Source organism: Aphis gossypii, chromosome 2 (genome assembly GCF_020184175.1).
Source record: "Aphis gossypii isolate Hap1 chromosome 2, ASM2018417v2, whole genome shotgun sequence".
Taxonomy (NCBI): Eukaryota; Metazoa; Arthropoda; class Insecta; order Hemiptera; family Aphididae; genus Aphis; species Aphis gossypii.
The window spans coordinates 88,212,165-88,236,053 of record NC_065531.1 but is presented as its reverse complement, the minus strand read 5'-3'; the positions used below and the strand labels follow the sequence as shown (position 1 = coordinate 88,236,053).

Genomic DNA, 23,889 nt, shown 5'->3' with positions numbered 1-23,889 from the left:
TTAAATGCTTGATTTTCAAGGTTTAGTTTTGACTTTCTTCTCTTTTCAGCAAAAGCCAAAAGAAACTGAAAGTACCTGACAACTAATAAAAATGTTGATTTTGCTGTATATAATTATATAAATATGCCAAAAAGAAAAATTAAGTTTTCTTTAAAGATCGTTGTAAAATAGGTACTATTGTTTATCAAATAGTTACTAAATTATAATATGAATGTAGTTATTTAACTAAATATGTTGTAATATATTTACATTATAATTTGTTATTAAAACATGATATACTTATATGTTATTATAGTTAGACAAGTTATAAAAAAAAAAATTCACTAAAAATAATAATGCAATATGCCGTATATTATATTATATTATTTCTATAATACCTATATGAGGAATCAAGTGTTAAATTGGTTTGGGTATTTTTTTGTTTTTAAGAATCTTTGTCCTTGAACCTAATGCTTAAATTGATTTTCGTGTCATATAATTACGATATTGTAAAGTCATGAGTCATGACCCTAATAATAAAAATAAGAAGGAAAAAAATAACCAGTTAAATACTTATATTTATTTTATATACGTATAGGTAGCCCGGCTAAGGTAGGTACTATTGGTTGATTTTCATATAATATAATAACTTAAAGCTGAACGAATCATAAGACTTCAAACCATAATTATAAGTTGGATGGTAATATTATGTATTAAAAAAATTAGTCAGAAGATTCAAGTGGGAGAGCAGTAGGGCACTATACCTAATAATTATGCGTTGATTTAAATTTGTATATATAAGTGAAAATAATATATTATATTATACAGATAAGTATATTCGAATAAATAACAATAAACAATATTGTATCGATAAACATAAAATTAGATTATAATTAGATGAAACATAATTTTGGTAGATTTTACGAAAGATTTCAGAATTTTTTTTTCTATTCGGTAAAAATGAAATTAGTACTTGAAAGTTGAAGGTCGATAGAAGACAATGAAAACAATCACATAACACTATAGTGTATGCACATTATACGCATACGCCTGTAATCTGTATGAGTAACTATGTCAAATAGCATACTAGTTAATGTAAAAAAACACAATACAATAACAATTCTTTTTTTTTTTAATTTTACAACTATTCTCTGTTTTTATTAGGTAGTGTATTTAGACTATAGTGTTGGGAAGTTTTTACTATGCAGTAATTTTCATTTCTTTCTACACTATAATCAAGAAAGAAGATAAAAATCTAGTTGTATATATAATATTAAATACTGCAATAAATTTAATACATTATAGTATTATACATTAATACATTATGTATAATAAATGATTTATATTATATATAAACGTCTTACGGTTTGTTAGCAATTAAGTATTATAACTATTAACAATGCACTTCGTTAATTTTGAATATTTCTTATGAATACGTAAACTTAAATTAAATTTTAAATATTTAAACTGACTACTAAGTAAGTTTTAAACTTTTTACAATAAATGTATCGGTAAAAACAACATGAATGAATATTGAATATATCAATCAAAAATTGTAATTAACGCCTTCATATCTTATAAATGCATATTATATCGGGAAAAGTTAAAAGATAATAAAAGAAATAAAAGATTTTTATAGTCAAATTCGATTTTATTACCAATTTTTAAAAATAAAATAAAGTTATATAATATAATATTCTAATACCAATGCGTTATGCCGATTGCCAACCACTATTATTCTTTTCGTAAAAATGTACGTAGATAACATAAGAGGACATCGAACATACCAATACATAATGTGCCCATACTAATACTTCATCTTCTTGAACAAATAAAACGCACAACGTTATAAATGTTAATTGCTAACTAGTTATTTATGTATCTAAGAATTCTGTTGTTCCCCTTGATAAAATAGTCATACACAACAGTGCAGCACGTTAGTGTCGAATGAGTTGCTACTTCTATACACGCATACCTATGTTAAGGCGCATGTAAGCATTAAATTCTAATAAAAAAAAATACATAATAACTTAAAATAACAACACATAATATTTTATTTACAAACTACACATTTTTTACTTTACTCGGAATCTAAAATTAATCAATTTGATCTTAAATGACTGATCATAATAACTATTAATAAGTACCATGCTTTTTATATTTTAGTAATTAAATAAAGAGTAAAAAATGTCGGAGAAGTCGCTCTATTATATAGTAGTTTTAAAATGTCGAATGTAACTTATAATTGAATAGATTTTAGATGCATAACTAGGAATTTTCAAGGGGGGAAGGAACCACCTAACATAGTAATAACATACCTATAGTAGTATAGTACGTATTTGAATTTTGAATTATATAAATATTCAGGTTTTCCGTACTCAAATTGGTAGAAATACTTATTTTATAATAAATAATATTGTAAAATAACATTTTGTGAAATAAATATTTATAGTCATTGATTAATGCTATTTAATTTGATATTAATGGTTCATTGATTACGCTGAGCTCAAAGCCTACAAATTATATTTTAACTTAAAAAAATATTAAATATAAATTAAAATATACTTGTTTTTCTTTTTTTAATTAAGATAATATTGTAAAATAAAAATAGAATGCTGAAATGCTTATGAATCTTGATTTTTTTTATAATTTACTAGCTGACCCAACAGATGTTGATAACATTGTCCTGTCTTAACAATGAATATTGAATTTGTATTGATATTACCTATATTAAAAAACAAATATTATTCCAAAAATTGTTATATAGATGGTAAATTGTATTTTTGGAAATTTAATAAAGAGCCCGGATAAACATTTATTACAAGAGTCCGAAATTGTATGTGAGGGCCCTGCCGTTATTTTTATGTTCATCGACGTGATCGAGAAACACATCTATCAATATTAAAACGTGAATGGTAAGCAGAATTAGAAATTTATTCTGATGAATGGGCTGCATATAGGAATCTCACAATCTGAGGTTTTGTACATAAGACGGTAAATCACCAAATGTAGAGCGTATAACAAACAAGAAACTTGACTGTAGAGCGCATACCGAACTAGCACCCTCAAATTAATAAATATTTATACGAGATTTAATAAATGAGTAATTTTTTCTTTATGGCTCTCATAATTACGAATTATTATACTTACAACCTACTTGTATCAATATTGCAGTAAAAAATCTCCATCCTCAAAATTGAAGATTGAAGAATTTTTTCTTATCATAAAAAATACATAAAAACACACATTATAGTAAAACGAACACATTCGTAGTTCTATTAAAATCTCGAATATTATTAAGATTTACAATATGTATTCATATTTATAATAATTAATAATCTATGTATTATTATGTTGGCGTAAGAAAAGCAAGTAACCAGTGACACTAATAAGAATCAAACTGAAGAATCAAAGAAAATTATTTAGAGCAAAAAAAATTAACTTGTTTTTTATTTTTTAAGAAAGCCGTAACTGTATAAATATCCAAAATAAAAAATTATTAGGTATGAGTACTATTTACAAATTAATATAAAATCGATGTTTTAATATCTATACCTATTATATGTTGGGTTTTTGCATTATATATTCAAATGCAGCTATAGAATACGTTTTTAAAATTTTTCTGGTTGCATATAATATTATAGGTAATATATAATAATTAAATAAAGTTTAATAATTCCAAACAGGTTATAGCTTAAAGATATTTAATTCATAGCCGTAGGTAGATACTATATATTTATTATTTGTTTTATGTAATGTGTTAAATATTTAGGTACTTAATTTAATAGATGTCATATACTATTATATCTACATTCAGTACATTCTACATGTAAATTTTAATTTTTATACGTAATAAACCAATGAAGAAAAAGATGTCCATTGATGTAAGTTAATAAAACAAAAACTAAAAATGATTATCTGCTTATTTAAAATGTAAAATGTATATATTTATGTTGTGGATGGCGTGGATATAATGGTTAGCAAACAATAGTAACAGTTTTCCTGAGATTTTCTGTTAGAAAATTCAAAATATCATGGTTAGGTATTTATTTATTGATGTGCGTTCACTACTCATCATATAATTTAATATAATCTACATAAGTTTTGACATAATGTACAAAAAACATATTACCAAAATTTTGTTGCCTTAAAATTGAATAAAAAATTGACAATTATCGCAATGATTTGGTAATCTATAAATGAATACTTATAAATAATATATAATATCGATACATATTATTATGTGTTATGTGTACAATGTACATACAATATGTTACTTAAATTATATATTGTGATTACCAACGAATAGTAACATAATTAATATTAAGTTATAATATATAAGTATATTAGTATATATATACATTATTGAGATTCAATTAACAGAAGTATTTTACTAGGTATAATAGTATTAAGTTAACCTTAACGTGTAATAATTTATAATGTAACAGTGTAGTGTATCAGTGAATATAGATACGCTACTTATATATTCATTTTTTTTTAAATAAATAACAAAAATGTCTCAATTTAGTTACACGCGGCAGCTGCATTTATATATTTAGCATAATATAAATTATGTATTTAATGTAATATAATAATATACCTATATTATAATCAATCCGATCCAACAATGTGCCAACTAATTCCCAGGTGCACGTGCGTGATAACGAATTTTAATTTCATGTTTAATTCATTCACGTTTGCGCTTTACCGTGACAACCGATCGCACATTGATAATAATATAATATTGAACGAAATATTCAGATAATTCATTACCTTAATAATAACATTCAATATTTTATTAAAATATAAATACAGTTAGTAAAATGTAATATGTATACCTAAATAAAAAGAAAATATGCATAATTATTGATTTTTGCAAAATTCTTAACAAAGTATAGTTTATTTTTCAAAGCCTATAGTAGTATGTGTGATATATTGTTACAATACTAAAATTGAAACAGCTTCGATATAGTTAAATTTTTTTAACGTTTTAAATATTAAATACTATTGTATTACCTACGGTAGAATATTTCCGTTTAACAACAAAAATATTTCAGCTGTTGCTGTGTTAAAATACGGCATCTTATAAAACCTGTTTCATATTTTCAGAGGGTGTCCTCCTGTAAAGGACACTGAAATTGTACCTTTTAACCTTTATGGTGTGGCTGTAATTTCATACACAGGAAACTCATATTTTATCATCATAAAATACATGTGTATTGTAAAATTATTTTAGAAAACATATCGATTTATGGTTTTATGTTTAATTTCGTTGCTAATGGTTACCGTTTACACTTTAATTTGTATTTGTATAAATAGTTATAGCTAAGCATGATCTATTATATTAAATAATAAATTATTATATATACATAATATGATAAATATATAATTATTAAGTATATTTAATATACAACTGTATAGAAGTTAAAGTGCATAAAATCATCAATCGTCATGACCATACTATTACAACATATAAATATATGATTAATCTATACCAACTTATTGATATTTATCAAATTATTACAATTATTCCACATCTATGATTATATTTTTATAAAATTAACTGTAAATACATTTATTTATACGTAAATATTGTTAAAAAATCGAATGATTAATCATATACTTATTGAGAAATTATGAAAAAATAATAACTCGCGCGTTGTCTGCATAGACAATTTACATATAATTTTAACAGCAAAAAATATACTTTTTTATTCTTCCAGTCAGCACTAATTAACACGATATAATATATTATTATAAATTAAAATACGCGCAATATTGTCAAAATTGTTATTTTTCACGAACACGTTCGGCATAGTGTCGGTTTCTTGCCGGCATATTAGTAATTTTTAAATCATACTAAATATATATTTTAAAAATATTCTCAAAATATAATAAAGGGAATGATAATAACTTACGGTCTGACTTTACGTCCTTTTCTTCTGTGCCAACTGTCTACAATGGCTTTGCTGATCACGGTCTTTTTTCCCACCAAAGTTCGTCCAAATTTAATTGCTTTCTGCCTAGCGGTTTGCACCGTTCTGCAGTTACGCTTGTCTTCCGGTAATCGTAGAACTTCAGCCATTTTTGTATGAATATATTTTATGTATACATAATGTTTTGCGCAAATCGAACAATTGAAATTATGTTGTAATGAACGATAATTATTTAATAAAATAATACATAAACGTACCTAGTGTGAACTAATCGATACTAGGTATAGTTTTAACAAACGAAACGACAAAAATCACGATACGCCTATATGTAATATTATATTTTATAAAATACGCACTACATGACGTATCATAAAGATAAACCTGCGTCTGCAGATACGCGTTGAACGACGGACGGTGTACGACACAAGAGCAATCGAAACCCAAACGCACAACGCCAACATACGCGGCCCCTGCGGTATATCACCATTCCCAATCACCGCTACTGCGAGCGGACAAACAACTGCACTGTCAGGCGTAGATCCTGACTGGAGTGCGTCCGTGTCGGAGGGGTTCGATTGTCCAGACGTCCAGTATGATATTATACATTTTTATAAAATATAACACGTGCTCCGACAGCTTGAAGTTGGATTATATATTTGTGTTATCAATGTTATCATTATAATTTATATAATACTTTGTCAAAGAATCAGGCTCGTTTGCTTTATTACAGTAACGTAACTATGTATAACACTGGAGAAACATAATTTTCATTATATTTTGTTGTTGTAGTAAGAAAGTTATTGAATTATGCACTGTAATTATTAATTATAAGCAATAAATAATAAGGTAATATGCGGCTGACATAATATTAAATATTATAATATATGTTTGTAATTAGCCACTGCAATACTCGTTGAATACGTATATCATACAATACATAGTAATATAACATGCACCTGCACTATTTACTTTAGGTTATTTCAACAACAATTCCTACTTACATATTATTATGTTTACGTATTCTACGAATTGATGCAATATAATAGTCTATTGTACGAATACACGTTTCAATACACAGTTGTTTCAAAATATAATACATTTTCAAAAAAAAAAAAAAAAATTCTATAAATAAAAAGCCAAATTGAATTTCTTTTAAACTAAAATTCATCGATTAATATTATATTATATTGATCCTACAAAAATACCAACTTACAATAATATTTTATTTATTATGAGAATTGCAGGTTTATCTATTATATTATATAAACGTTATACTAATACAGGATAATCAATGATGATAGTTTATTTTTATAAAATGTACAATTATTTATTACCTAATAAGTAAATGTAAAATATATGTAGGTATACCTACAAATTTATTACAATATGAGAATGAATGAAATAAGATAAAGAAAGAAAAAACTATATAATAATCAAATATAGATAATTATAAGTAATAACAAATTAGTGATTCTCTTTTTAAAAAATATACACAATAGATAAATACATTTGTCACATGGGAAGTGACCGGCCAGTGTTATATGATATAGTATACCTTAAGTTATGAAAAAACCTTTTAAAGGAAGGGTGTAATTCATTTTTTGAGTTATGGGCAATTAAACTTTTTTAAACGGCATCGAACCTATATTGCCGTTAGCTGATGTATATCTTCAAAACTTTTTAACTTTTAACCGTATTTTTTTTTTAATTTTGAAGTTATTTTATTGTGATATCAACTGACATAGTACACAACTAGACCAGAAATGGTCAAATTATTATTATATTAAAAAAATTAAAAAAGAAAAATTAACATTTCGGGAAGTACATATAACGATAGAACTTATAATTCCAAATAACACCATATTTACTTCAGTTTTTTTTTTATTATTTTACTGTATAACACTAATGAATACCTACCTAAAAAGATTTGTATCTTTCATTAATTCTATGTAATATGCTATTAATGGTGATTTACTTAGGATTCTCAAAATCGTTTATTATTAATTTATGTATAGTCAATTAAGACATTTAGTAGACATTTTTTCATAGGTACTATAGTTAGTTGCGATGTATTAATAGCATGATAAGTTAATTTAGTGTTGTAGGTATGTTCGTCAAAATTAATTGTCCGTATTTAAACATCAAATGTAAAATAAGTTCAGTTTTGTTGAAAAAAAAGTTAAATTTGGCAATAATTAAAAATTATAAGAGTAAAACTCCCCTTTTAAAGACGATTTGTTCATAATTTAAAATGAACGATCATATGACGCCACCCGGTTACTTCTCTCGCGGGACACATTGTATACATATTACATATCTATATAATTTACAACAATATTTACAATTATTGAATTATATCATTTTTTTTCCACATGATATAGACCAATAAATGTCTTAAAAGCAGTAAAAGTTAAACAATAATGTATTCTTTAAAGAACAGTAAGTATGAAAGGGTATAATAAATAATATACAAGTGAAATTTTTGATGGAAAAAGCCATCCATCGGTGACACTGCCTAATGCCTATATAATAATATATAGTAATTAATAACTGTATTAATTTAAAAAGTACATGTGGATGTTTCATAATATTTTTTAAGACATAAACCTAAAGTGTTATGTCTTGAAAATTTCAGTAGGGAATTTTACTAGGGATAACCATTCATAAAAAAAATCGTTTTGAAATTTGAATTTCGTTTGAAATAATTCATAGCTTTTCATTGCTGAACACATTTTATAAAAGATACAACTAGGAATCGGATTTATATGCACAAAAAATCCTCAAAATATGCTTAAAAAATTCTGTAATATGCTAAAAAATATGCACTTAAAATTGAATCGAAAACATTTTGTTTAAAGTTGTGTAAAAAATAAGTATTAATTAATTAGGTATTAAAAAAGATGTAAAACGTTTTTTAATCTATAAAAATATTAACCCACATTAATAAAAATTGAATTAATATTTTACCTTATTGCACTGGATGATCAGAAGTTGCTTAATATGTACAATTTTTATAGATTGAAAAACTTCAATCGATGTCAGCAATACTATTATAGGAGCGTACTTCATACATGCAGTATCACTTGCATTAAAATCTTCAGGTAGTTTATTGTTAACGTTTATTTCTCCTTCCAAAATCATAGAAATTGTCTTCATTATTTTATATCCAGGGTTTTTTTTCAGTAGGCATGTAAGTTTAACATTTGTAATACCACTAATTTTATTTTAGATTCTGAACGGAGGTTAGGTTTATGAAAGTATTGATTTTTACGATGATATGTGTTTTTTTTTGTGTCTGTGTACAGCATTACTTGTCGAAATAATGCTTCAATTTCAAACTTCAAAGGTGATTTCCGATGTAAAAGTGAATATCCTTGGTGGTTTGATACATTATAGAGATCAAAATTAAAAATTTTTGACAGTTTTCAAAAAAATCGATAAAAACAAATAAAAAGTGAAGGTTAAACCTAAGCTACGCAAAACCTGCAGTTTTTGACAAAATTGATTTTTTTATAAGGTAGTAAAAACAAATCATTGTAAATGCTTGAAATTTTCACCAAATGTTTATTTTAGTGTTATATATATACGGTCAAATTTTCAAATATTATGGCTTTTTTGAGCTATTTATAGACAACTGAAATTTTCAATTTTTAAAAGAATTTTTTTTAGAATTGTCGATAAAAAATTTTTGAAAAAATCTTGAAAATTTAATACAAGGATTCTCATAAGTTATTCTTATTGCAATTAAAAAAAAAAAAAAAAATCAAAAATCGTTAGTCACAATTTCTTTTATAAACGAAAGTTCAATTTTTTACCAAATATGTCAAAATCATGAAAATGTACAAGTCATTTTGTAGTTGAAAACTCATAAAAATTTATATCTAAGGTTAAAAAATTCAACACTCAGTTTTCCATAAGTTTTCCTTTAAATAGGTATAGAGTAAATTTGAAGCGTCATTATAGGAAAAATTTTATGAGCGTTTAAATTTTAAATTTTTACGAAATTGCATAACTATAACGATTTATCCTCAAACGATTTTAAGTATTTGTTATTATTCAAAAAGTATAAGTCGTAGATATTTGAAAATTTCACCAGTTATTTAGATTGTCATTTTTTTTACCTTCATGATTTAATTTTAAAAATATTTCACTTATTTTAATGCTATTTGTTAATATATTTGAAATATTCCTTTTTGTTTAGTTTTTTTTTACATATAAATACCGATAAAAAATGTTTGGAGAAGTTAAAATACTTGAAAATTTAATACAAAGTTGCTCATGAGTTACTATTTAGTAGTTAAGTGATTCAAAAATTATAATATTACATAGGCTATAGGCACAACTTTTCGTCTCAAGTCGTAGATACTTGAAATACATTGCATTAGACTCTTTAAGCCTATAAATACTATAATGTGGATAGTGGATGATCGTTTATGAAAATAATTTAGAAATAATATAAGGTAACTTTTAAAGATCTAAGGTTTTCGTACTATTATTTTAATTGTAAAAAATCGTTAAAATCCATAAACTCTGATAATATAATTATTATATTTAATGTTCGTACGCACCACATACACATACGATAAAACTTATACGACTATATATATACCTATAAATATGTTGTAAAAGTAATATCTATACATTTTTATTAAAATTTGTAATATTACAATTTACAACGCATTCAATATTTACCATGGTTCATTCTCTACTAAGTATCACTAACTCAGTTATATTAACGTTTGTTAACCTTTTAATTATATAATGTTTTTTTAATGTTATAATTGGATATCGGATATCTATAAATACTATAATCTATATTATCAACACTAACAAACTTAAAAACTCTTACTTGAAAATTATAAGCTAACTACTAATTAGTATAATTTATACTGTACCAAGTAATTTTGCAGTTGACTTTTCATTGTACCTAATTTAAAATTTGTAATTTTAATCTCCTATTGTCGACAAATTTTGATTACAAATTTATTACAATTTTAACAACGAAAATTTTATTGTTTTTATATTAATACAATAACAATTTGATGTAAATATACTACCAAAATCGTAAAATAAGCAATCGCTTCAAGCTCTATCTATACACCTGATATTCTTAATATTTTAAGTAGAGTTTCCTTCACAAAGTTTTTTTCTGAATTAAATTTTCTTATTTAAGCTTGAATTTCTACATTTCAAACAGATTCAGTTATTTTTATGTGTATAGAATGTTGTCGTGAATTTGTTTTCATAAAATATTTAACAGTAAAATCATACTCCAATATTTAATTACCAACTGCTAAAATAGAAAATATCAATTTATTTTACAAATATATACCTATAATATTCCTATAATATATGTTGTGTAAACCCAGAGTTATTGTGTTGAATTATTTTTTGCCTAAGTGTAAACTTTACAAACACCCATAACCTAACCCTGTCTAAGAATAGATACCAAAGTATGCATGAAATCAGAGATGAAACATTATATTTTTGTCGATTATATTACGACTTATATCGCATAACTACATAAAAAGGGACCTTGGGCATTGAGCAATCAAAATAGAACTCCATAAGTATATAAACATTATAGACGGACAGACGGACCGTGAATGAAAAGATAGATATTTTTCTTTGTTCCACCTGGTTTGCCATATAGTACGTTTTGAACGAGTACTTATATTTACGCCATATTTTCCGGCATATTAAAATCCAACTCCGTCGTACACACATAGTATACGCACAACACATTCGCCATTATAGACGTCACGCCTTGTGGATAAGCACTTAGGTTAAGCAGTTGAAGCGCATATAGAGTGCGAGCGGGTCTTATAAATAATTGTAATAATAATATTTAGCATTTTGTGGGGCGTACCTAAGCTCATACAGCTATCCATACATCGGACGCGGTCACTGAACGATACTACGTAGATGTAGAAGGCCGAAGGTTATAAGAGAACAGATTTCGTGGTTATTCCTGTGGTGCGACTTAAAATAATTTAAAGCGGTGGTAATGAGGCGGGAAACAGTACTTAACATTAAAATACAGCATATATAAATAATGTACATTCGAGTTTTTTATTATTATTATTATTATTTAAAGAAAATATTATAAACTGTATACTACTATTACAATTGGTAGGTACATTAGAGTTTCTATCGCTGAAAAAGTAAAAAGTTTAGAGCTACAATGATCCACGCTGTAAATAAATTATTTAACTAATTAATTATTTCCTAGGTATTTTCGTTAGTCCTGTATGTACCCTACTCATGCATATTAATATATTATTTTAAGTATTTATGTAGATTTCGATTTTAAAATCTTTTTAATTATAATAATATGCAGTTTCCAATCATTTTATTTATTTTTAGATTTCATAGGCTTAACAATAAAAGCCAATCACACAATGAAAAATCGGAGCGATTCAAACGCATAACTGGACTAGTGCGGTTTTTAAAATAACGTGCCATCATGTTTATAATACAATTAGGTATATGTATACGAAATTTAATAACGAGCATTCCTTGTAAATATTTGTATTGAAAATACACGATTTTACTTTAACATTCAATCACGACCAAATCAAACATGCGCAATTCACGATCTTTGCATATGATTTTTAAAATGTTAATTCCCCATTTGTATGTATAAATGTATTTATTATAAAAATAATTAAATATAAAATATACATGTTTTTTTATTTTCTGAACGTTTTTAATTAATATTTATTATTTATTTAAAATCGTTAACTCGTGCCAAACGCAAAATCCTTAATAATTAGCGATTCGAAAAATTGCTCCGTAGACCGTATGTATATATTATGTATCCAGCTGAAAGGGATACTAAATGGAAAAAATAATTTTGAAAAATATATTTTTCTAGTTACCTCCGTGTACTTTTTGCCTAAACAATAAATGCATCCATGTTAAATTTGGTTACTTAATTCTAATATTTAGCCTAACGCGTCCAACATATTAACTTCACATAGCTGTCCCAAGCCGCCCAATGTTACTTTTTTTTTACATTTTCACAGCACCATGTTTTTAAATTATTTTTTCTTTTTCTTGGACGACTAAAATTTTATTTTTCTTTACATTCTAGACCAAAAACCAACAACTCATAAAGTTTCAGACAACCTCGAGTTTGGTCCCAAATTTCATAAATATCATGAATTGAGACACGTTTTATCGAGTACATGATTTGAGTCCCCATATATTTTATCGAGTACATTAATTGAGCGAATTTGAGCCAGCCAATTCACTTTACCCAGAAGACACCATATGGAGGTTAGCTAGAAAGTTTTCTAAAAAAATTAGTTTTTGGTTACACAAAGGTAACAGTCTGATACAAATGATATAACGATTATTACAATATTAAAATAATTATTCAATTAGCATTTTTTTTCTTATTAGTGTATACAATTATAATTAAATTAACGATTAAATCTTAAATTTTTTTTCGTGAGTACCTATAGTTTGAATTTGGGAAGAAATGTAAAAGACACATCTTTCACAAAAGTTAATTGCGTCAGTTCTTTACTGTTAAAACAAACCATCTTTTCTATTAAAAATTGTTCTTTTTCTGTTGTTTTTTTAATCGGCTGCTCCAAAGGGAAATATAAATTTCATTCTGAATTGTAAGTAAATTTCCTAATAACACAAAAATGTTGGAGTAAGCTGTACCAAAACTAGCATTTAATTTTACATGGACACTTTCAAAACTAATTGTGGTATGATTATAGGTAATTATTTTATTTTATATTTTATTAAACGCACACTTCTAGTCTTGATACGTGCGATGTACCTGACGCCGCGGCCGGTCTACTGACTATTAGTAAGTTACAATATGTTATCTGGCGACTTTTCCGTGTACCCACACCGTTGAACTTAAGTTGGTATATTAAGAAAACATCAAGACAAAATATCACCATGGACCCAACTGGTGTTTATTTTAAACAATTGAATATTCCCAGAACCCAACAATCAGATTTTCCCAAAGTTTCAATAGTATGATAGTACGAACCAAAAACAATAAAAAAGTTTTGAAGATATTGTTCTATACTACATCATTACATCAACTATTGTCTATTGATGTAATCACTAAATTACTCATTTCTAATAATTGATTACATGAATGAAAAAAGATCTTTATGTGCATATTTGCAAGAATATGAAATTAAAAATATATAATATAGATGTTATTAAATATTCAAAAATCGTCAAAAATTAGTTTGTTTTAATATTTATATTACATAGTTTATAGATATTAATATATCATCAATAATATCTTATACAGTTTACTTGTACTAGCTATAGGTATAATATGCAGGGCAGGCGCTAGCAAATATCGACGATGGGGGGGGGGGTGTATAGATACAAGATACATGAATTTGTCGACTACATTCTAAAAAAAAATCCGTATGTGTAGTCTCTCTCAACTGTCTTACACACAAGTAACATGGCAAATTTTGCGTTCGGAATAATCAGAATAATCTATAATCTATTTAATTACTTGTGTTACTTTTAAACTGGAGTAAATTTATAAATTGTAATACTTAAAGATAAAATTATTATCGGGGAATATTGGAAAGTATTATTAATATTTTAATTTTGAAGCAAGTTGGCATTTTATAATTGTTATCATTTTGTAGATTTTAAAAATATCATAACTTGTTTCATATTTCAATAAAACCCTCCAAAAAGGCCTGAATAATAATCTTAACTTTCAATCAAGGCTTGAATTTGAAAAAAATTCGTTTTACGTTATTTTGAATAAAGACGTAACACAAATTTTGAATTTATCGTTATTCAGAATTAAAACTTTATTCCTAACTTTTGCGTTTATCGTTATTTAGAGTTAAAACGTTATAGAGCTTTTGCGTTTTTTTTTCAGAATTTAAATTTTAAATGCATTTACGTACCTGTTTCAAAGTAACAGAGCGTATTATTATTAGCTATTGGCAATACAATTATTCTATTAATACCTACAGATTAAATTTTAAAATTATTTTAAATTAATTATTTTTTTTAATAGTATACTATAATATATAAATGTTTTGCGTTATGTTTTGTTTAATGATATACTACATTACTATATATTTTGTTAAACGTTAAGTTTTGTTTTGTGTTATTCAATTATTTATGCTTATCGTTTTCCGTTATAATTACGTTTACAAATTTCAATCGTTTTTTATCAAATATAACGTTATTATAACATTTTCAAGCCTTGCTTTCAATTGTACGCTAATGGTATAAACGTTATTAACCAATTTACTTTAATTTAAAAAATAATAGAGTGAAATATACTTAACTCATAATTTGCTATATTACGCGTGTGTAAGTCAACATACGCTAGTGTAGCGACTTTTAACCTAACTCTGTCATAATCATTCATTTTAAAATCTTAACATCCCGGAGGTAATAGTTTAATTACCTTTTTTGTATAATATATCTTCTGTTGAACAAATTTGTTTCCATCGCATTTTAAATAAAGTAATCATAGGTAAATAGGTTCAAATATCACTAAACATTTTTTTAGATGTTCATTCAAACCCATTAATAAAGTATTCAGAACTTTTTTAAATTCAACTCGATAAAAAGTAAGTAAATCAATTGAATACTGTGTATTTAAAAAAAAATTTAATTGATTTTGATCAATTGTTTTTTTTTTTTGGTACAAATCTTATATTAAATCTGATATTGGGTCAATATCTAACTGTTCAGAAAATGTAATTGCACTGCTTACTAAATTATTCATTGATATAATATCATCTTTATTCATTTCGGTTAAGCTAGCTATTGAATAATCAATTAACATTAAACCATCAATTACGTTCAATTCAATACCTTCAAGTTTTTCAGTTATAATATTTTGATCTTGTACATAATATTTTTCATGAATGATAAGGAAACAACAGAGTCAAATGAAAGAAGTTTTTTTACAAGTTCTAGTGCTTGACTTCGGATTTTTTTTTACACATTTTTCAAATCAATTATTTCTTGTTAAGTTTCAATTATTATTTCCAATGAAACCCGCACAGCTTTTATAGATGGTGTTTAAATAATAGTGTCGGCAGTGTCGCCATATTTAGAAAATATTACATCTTTAGTTATGTTGCTGACCGTAGACGTATAATATAATATATTATAATATTATACGTCTAAGTTGCTTGTCAGCAGGCAGACAGTAATTTTTAAATATAAGTATTTTATTTAATATTCAAATATAATCATACGACATAACAAAATCATAATTGCCGACTTGCCGATCAGTATGTCAAAATAACAAATTTGCCGACTAAAATTACCAGGTATCTCAAGTAGGGGGGAGTGTAACACCCCCTCACGCCCCCCCCATAAATCTGGCCCTGATAGTATGATATTTTTAATAAATAGTATTTTTAAATGTTTATATAAAAAATTCAAATTGAGTAAGTGAATTTTAGTACCTAGGTTATAGTAGAGTATTCGCATCACTAATCATTAAAAAAAAACATACTAAACATGTCGTTTGTTTAATACAGCATTACTAATGTCCATCATGGTTTAAATTTTAATTTTATGTAACTGCAATGTGAAAAATTTGATGACTATATGAAAAGAAAAAGAATAAGCAGACGAGGTTCAAATACATCTATTGGCTGGATATAATCCATGCCCAATTTGAAATGGTTCTATTAACATTATAAAGGAGTAGGTACATAGTTGTAAATTGTAATTATTACAATTTTATTTTTACACCTATAAGCACCTATTACATAGATTAATCAGTTTATACTACCATATCAGTATACCAAACTTGTTAATAGTAGTACAAGAAATTTCAAGAATTTAAAAATATATTTTAAAGTACCTACTTATACTAAAACATTCCAAAAAATCAGAATTTGAATAAATTCATTATTAAATGAAAAAATGGAAATGATCATGAGCATGCTAAGTGAATCACTCTGTATATAATAATTATTTAACTGGGTATAAAATTATCATAATATGGTGGGAAAAAGTACAGCTATAATACAATTATTTACACGCATTATCAAAACGGACGTTAGATAGGTAACCATTAAAACGGATGGTCGTGCCTAGTGTTGTCTGTTTTGTTGCTGGTAAAACGCGCGGGATGAGTCATACTTTAAATGAAGCCCGCACATATAACACAATAAAACAAGCGTCCATCCAGGACACACAAACATAATAATAATATATTATATAATTCCACCGTAGTTCCTGCCATTCCCGGCACTGATTAACAAGACTTAACAATTGTACTTTTTGTATCTATACACATTATGAACTACATTAAATAATTATGATTATGTAGCTGCTACTACTGCTGCTGCTGATTAGTATAATAATAATAATATATTTAGATTAAATACTAGTTACATCATACATAATAATATTATGATATTGTCCATCGACCACTTGGCTGATTGACTTGAGCGTAAAATATTTTATGAACGGTTGACCAGTGGCGGTTCTAGCATAGAACCAGGGTGGGCAGCTGCCCATACGGCCATATCAAAATTTGTGGTATCACTTATTTTAAAAATGTTATGAGAATGGGGAATTTAGAAATATTATTCGCAGTTAAAACTTAATTATAAATCTAATGTTGCCCATACGAAAATGTAATCCTAGAACCACGCCTGCGGTTGACCTGATTATTCATAAATTAATTAATATAACTACCAATAAATCACATATTAATGTACACAATATATAATATAATATACAGATACAAATATAATATTGAATTATATTATATACTCATATACATATTGATATTGATAGAAGTTTATTAAATAATAATGTAGGTACCTATATTGAATTAAATGTTATAATAGAAAGACGTTAATTATTAATTATTATTGTATAAGCATATAAATAAAATTATATTTATTCTGTGATGGATTTGAGCAACTGAAGTTTTTTTGTAACAAAACGATAATAATATAATAGGTGTAGAAGCAGTATTTATATTTTATAACACTTAACCGAGACAAATGTATAAAGATAAGGTTTTCACGGAAATTTCATAGAAAAACAAACATCATTGAAAAACTAAATACCTACTAAATTAAACATTTCTGTTTCTTCAATTTCCTTAAAGCTTAAATCTGTACCTATTAAATTTTGATATAATAATAAAATACAATTTAACTAGAAGAAATGTAATTTATATAATTATTAATTACATAATTTATAAAGATGCGGTGGTCTCTAAACATTACTTACACAATACACTTACCTACACATAACCTATCCTGAGCACTGTAAAGTTTGTTTTTATTACCTATAATATACGAGTATATACATATAAATAAATAAACTATAATAGATAAAAAATATATATTACAACAAATGCCCATGAACTTAACTCAAAAATAAATATAATTAATAAGTCAGATGAATGGATTAGGTACGTATTGCAATGAAATAATAGCTAAAATCATTAAATACAAAATATGAACAGTATTAATGAATAATTAAACACATTAATAAAAAAAAAAATGAAAAAAAGTCAATAATTTTAAATTTAATTGTTACACACAAAGGGAAATATTGATAAGTGATATGTATTATAATATATTTATATATAATTGCTGCTAATCAACATATTTATAAACTCTAAAAGGTCATCATAGGATATGAACATATAATATACGGGACTATAAACTATATAAACTGACAAAAAAAATGAAGTAACAGAAATTAAATATATTATATTATATTAACCGCTACTTCAATAAAATATAAATAATTTTTATATTATTGAAAAAACAATCAAGAATTTATAACCAATCATTTCATAACGATATATTAATATATTTTTATCGTTTTTTCTTTAAATGTTTAAAAAAAAACGACAATATCCAGCTGTGTCTTATTAGTAGTTATTAATAATTAATCTGATGTAGAGCAATTATAGGAACCTAATACAATATGTTCCAGAAACCTCGTATCACCCGATGTATATCCGTGCCAATTCAAAAAATTATTTAAATGCGGTTTTTACAGCAATTAGTAAGAAGATTCCAATTGAATGAATTTTCTAATTTTTTCTTTAATTTTAATAAAACGCAATTTTATTTTTTGATTTTCCACTATGTTAAATTAAATTAAGTTGCTGTTTTCATAAGAATAATAGTTATGTTAGCAAAATATAAATCATTTATTTGAATTAATTTTGATTCTTGATTGAACAACGTTAATTTAGAGCAAAAATTAATATATTTCCGAGTATTGGATCCCGATCTATTTTACGTAATGTCCAATATCACAAAACTGTAAATGTCATTTTTCGTCACTTGCATGAAACTATTGACCAATTGTGGTTTTCTATTGTTTTATTTTATTTCTTTGTAACGTTGTATGAACGGACAATTTGATTATCTACCAATACTCTAGCGACAAGTTCCCATGCACCAATAACCTTAGGTAAACCACTGGTAATAAATAATAATAATCAATTCTACGATTGAATTTGAATTAACGGTATTCACTGGATAAGTTGCATGGTATTTAATATTTACTATCTATTATTTTCACGTATATTTAATTTCCGCATCAATTCGTGAAAGAAAAAACAAACGAATATATTATATTTTATTATAATACACATATATTAAATACCTACCTATGTATAATTTGGTACCTACACTATGACATGAACAATAGAACAGTTTCATTGGACGTCACAATAAAACAATACGTATAAAAAATAAAACAAATGAATAAATTATAATGACTTATTATACAATATTATAAATTAATATAAATTAAATACTTATCTACATATTGGCTAGATTGGCATATTTTTATGGAATTGTAACTAAATACAGTTGGATTTGGTTCGAGAATGATCTAATAAATAAGAAAAAATTAACATGAATTGGTTTAAACAGCAATTGGGCGGCATTGAATAAAGTTTGTAAATTTCATAATATCACAATAAAAATCATAAATTAATTTTAAATCTAAAATACATAAAAACAATAAAATATGAGTAATATGACATTTAATCTATAACTTACACAATATAGGTACTTAATTTAAACTAGTATCCAAACCACGAGATACAAATCCCCATTATATATCTAAGTATCTAACCATTTTTTAAACAATATTGATAATAAAAGTACATTGATTACCTCATCAGCATTAGGTGTCGCTGTAATATTTTTGTACACTGATAGTATGCAAAGTCCATAAATTTGATTCTAAAGACAAAATAAAGCACATTATAACCAACAGTAAGTGTTAAGCGTAAAATTTGTTTTAAAATTTACCTGACCCCTAGTGTTCCTTAAATATGTTTTTAATTGAGTGTTGAAAACGTTCTTTCAGGAGTAGCTGTTGAAACTAATAAGTACCTAATGGCTAATGTGTATACAATTTTTAATAATTTATTAAAGTTTGAAAATGGGTTAAATCTAACTAAAAATGCTTCAAGATTAGTTTTTGAAACAACATTTAGCATTTGAGCCTGGTGAATTTAATTATCCACAACTTTTATTCTGCTGTAGAATTATTGGAATCAATTAAAGGCATATGTGATATGCCATATAAAACTCTAATAAACTGTTGAATGATTTTAGTTCTTCTTTAGATACTAAGGATTGATTTAATAATAAACATTCAAAACCTGTAAAATTAATGAACCATTAGTTTACGCAAAACCAAACTTACTAAAAAAAAAATTAAATAAATAAACTGCTTAACGGCATTTTTATACCTTCAAACATTTTTTTTATGATTCACTGATCCACAAATCTTAATTCTAGTTGAGAAATAAAATGATCAATATAGGTATGGTATAAATATTAAATAGGTATTGAAATTCTGAAAAATTAATTAATTTCATGTTTTTAACATTTTCAGTCTTATAATTAGCTCGATGTTTCTGCATTTTCTTAATTATTTTCATTTTTATTTCTACATCAATAATGTTTGCCATTTCCTGAGGAAAAAATATAAGTTTATTTTATTCAAAAATGTATGATTTAATTTTACAGATGTATAATATTTACCTCCACTGAGTTATATATTATATAATTTGAAATTCTTGTTCTATATTTTCTCTGATGTTTTTTAAAAAAGTTATTGTATTTTCTGCAAGTTACACAGCATCCTTGAAGTAAATTCTATTTAACTTGTAATTTCCGACGTAGTTGAAGTCCAAGTAAAAATAATTAATATAAAAAGTTTTAAGTTCTTAGTCGATTATAATAAGTACCTACTGGATCATTGAAGAGACGAATTTTAGATCATTTGACTTGTTGACAGTTTTAAAAAAAAAATCACAAAATAAATTTTAAAAAAACGTAGTCAAGTGGGTACCGCTCTGTTGTAAAGTTGGTCACTATTATTTATGTGTTTAATTTGAATTCAATGACAGGTATCATAGTATACGAAAAACAATTATGAACGGAGATGATCTATCAACCTACCATATATTTCCCAGTGGGTAGTGAAAAAGATGGTTTATGTTTTAATGACCTGAATACCCCAAAATTTAAGTTCCTTCTTTTATAATTATCGCAAGCCAAACTTATGAAAAATCTTGTATTACATTTTCAACTCTTAGCTACTTAAACAACATTTTTTATAAATTATAACTTCAAAATAATTTGCAAATATTCATGATTTTGTCAATATTTGAACTTCAAACACTAATAAAAAAAAATTGTGCCTATGTATTCATATAATTTTTGAATCATTTAATCAACAACTCACGTATTCAGTTTTCAAGTATTTTGAATTAACCAAAAAATTTTATTGTTACTTATAAAAAAAAAACTAAACAAAAACGAATACTTCAAATACCTATAAATAGCCTTAATATAAGCGAAATATTTTGAAAATTAAATCATGTAAAAAAAGGCCAATCTAAATAACTGGTGAAATTTTTAAGTATCTACGACTTATACTTTTTGAACAATAACAAATATTGATAATCGTTTGAAAATAAATCGTTATAGTTACGTGATTTTTCCTATAATAACGTTTCGTTTTCTCTATAGCTACGCGAAAAAAAACTTATGAAAAACTTAGTGTTGAATTTTTTAACTTTAGTTATACACAACAAATTTTATGATTTTTCAACTACAAAATTACTACCTAGTACATTTTCACAATTTTGACATATTTCGTAAAAATTTGAACTTTAAACGCTTATAAGTAATAATACTATTAACTACAATAAGAAAGACTTATAAGAATCCTTGTATTAAATTTTCAAGTTTTTTTGGGAAACCAACAGTTTTTTATCGACACTTCCAAAAAAAATACTCAAAAAAATCGAAAATTTCAGTTGTCTAAAAATATCTTAAGAAAACCAGATAACACTAACATAAATATTTAGTGAAAATTTCAAATATTTAATAATAATAATATAATAGGTACACTATCAATATTAATGTATTAAAAAACAGATATAAATTATGTACCATGAATATATTGACTTAAATATCTTATAATAATTATAATAAAATCATATGCCCTTTTAGATTCTGAACGAAGTGATGAATGTATTGATTTTACAATGATGTGTGTTTTTTTTTTTTTTTTTTTTTTGTGTCTGTGTACAGCATAACTAGTCGAAATAATGCTCCAATTTCAAACTATGGGGATGGTTTCCGATGTAAAAATGAATATCCTTGGTGCATTATAGAGGTAAAAAGTTAACATTTTCCAACAGTTTTCAAAAAAATCGAGAAAAACAAAAAAAAAATGACGGAAAAACGGCAATTTTTACGCAAAACCAGTTTTCGACCAAATCGATTTTTTTTTATGGTTGTAATTCAAAAACTAATCACTGAAAATAATTGAAATTTTCACCAAATGTTAATGTCAATGGTATCTGTATATAGTTGAATTTTCAAAAAATGTTGACTTTTTTTGAGTTATTCATAGACCACTGAAATTTTCGATTTTTTTGAGAAATGTTTTTTAAAGTGTCGATAAAAAATTTTTGGATGACCAAAAAGTTTTGAAAATTTAATACAAGGTTCCTTATGAATTGTTTTAATTGTAGCTAAAAAAAATTAAAAATCGTTAGTCACAATTTTTTTTCATAAGCGTTTATAGTTCAAATTTTTACGAAATCTGTTGGAAACGCGAAAATTTGCAAGTAATTTTGAAGTTGAAAAATCATAAAATTTTTTGTGTTAATAACTAAGAATTGAAAATACAACACTAAGTGTTCCATAAGTTTTTCTTCAAGTATCTATAGAGAAAACTTGAAGCATCATTATAGGAAAATATTTAAGTGCGTTTGAATTTTAAATTTTTACGAAATAGCGTAACGACAACGATTTATCCCAAACGATTTTAAATGTTTGTTATTATTCAAAAAGTATAAGTCGTAGATACTTGAAAATTTTATCAGTTATTTAGATTGGCATTTTCTTTGCATGATTTAATTTTCAAAATATTTTGAGTTTTTTTGAGCTATTTATAGACAACTGAAATTTTCAATTTTTCTGAAAATTTTTTTTTGAAGTGTCGATAAAATTTTTTTGGCCCTATCAAAATGCTTGAAAATTTTATACAAAGTTCCTCATATGTTGTTCTTATATTGATTAAAAAATTATAAGAATACATAGACACAATTTTTTTTTATTAGCATTTGAAGTTCAAATGTTGACGAAAATTCGTCAAAATTATGAATATTTGCAAATTATTTTGTAGGTATAATTCATAAAAATGTTTGTATAGGTAGCTAAGAGTTGAAAATTTAATACAAGATCTTTCATAAGTTTAGCTTACAATAATTATAAAAGAACTTAAATTTTGGTGTATTCAGGCCATTAAAACATAAACCACCTTTTTCACCAACCACTGGAAATAATATCCTAGGTTGACAAATCATCTTCGTTTAGAATCGTTTTTCGTATACAATGATACCTATCATTGCGTTCAAATTCAACCTACCCTAGTCCGAGGTCCACCCCACTCCCTAATGTACAGCAGA

The 23,889-nt window shown here is 25.4% G+C and overlaps 1 protein-coding gene and 2 long non-coding RNA genes across 4 annotated transcripts in view; all 3 read right to left on the bottom strand.

Annotated features, from left to right (window-relative positions):
• The window catches only part of LOC114122715 (protein unc-13 homolog 4B), a 33,887-nt gene extending 27,489 nt beyond the window's left edge, over positions 1-6,398 (bottom strand). The window contains exon 1 of the mRNA XM_027985460.2: positions 5,898-6,398. Coding sequence (XP_027841261.1) covers positions 5,898-6,064 — 167 coding nt within the window. The 5' untranslated portion in view covers positions 6,065-6,398. The remainder of the gene's footprint in view (positions 1-5,897) is intronic.
• On the bottom strand, positions 1,609-5,267 carry LOC126549878 (uncharacterized). Of its 2 annotated transcripts, none has more exons than XR_007603879.1 (4): positions 4,996-5,267; positions 4,580-4,752; positions 2,545-2,704; positions 1,609-1,984 (listed from the first exon to the last, which is right to left on the bottom strand). It is a non-coding gene; the product is annotated as an uncharacterized LOC126549878 (long non-coding RNA). The 2 variants fall into 2 exon arrangements; XR_007603880.1 differs by having other exon boundaries at positions 1,609-1,954.
• Positions 6,399-18,584: 12,186 nt separating the features above from the next.
• Positions 18,585-20,860, bottom strand: LOC126550063 (uncharacterized). Its single transcript, XR_007604081.1, has 3 exons — positions 20,650-20,860; positions 20,204-20,559; positions 18,585-20,134 (listed from the first exon to the last, which is right to left on the bottom strand). It is a non-coding gene; the product is annotated as an uncharacterized LOC126550063 (long non-coding RNA).
• Positions 20,861-23,889: the final 3,029 nt, after the last annotated feature.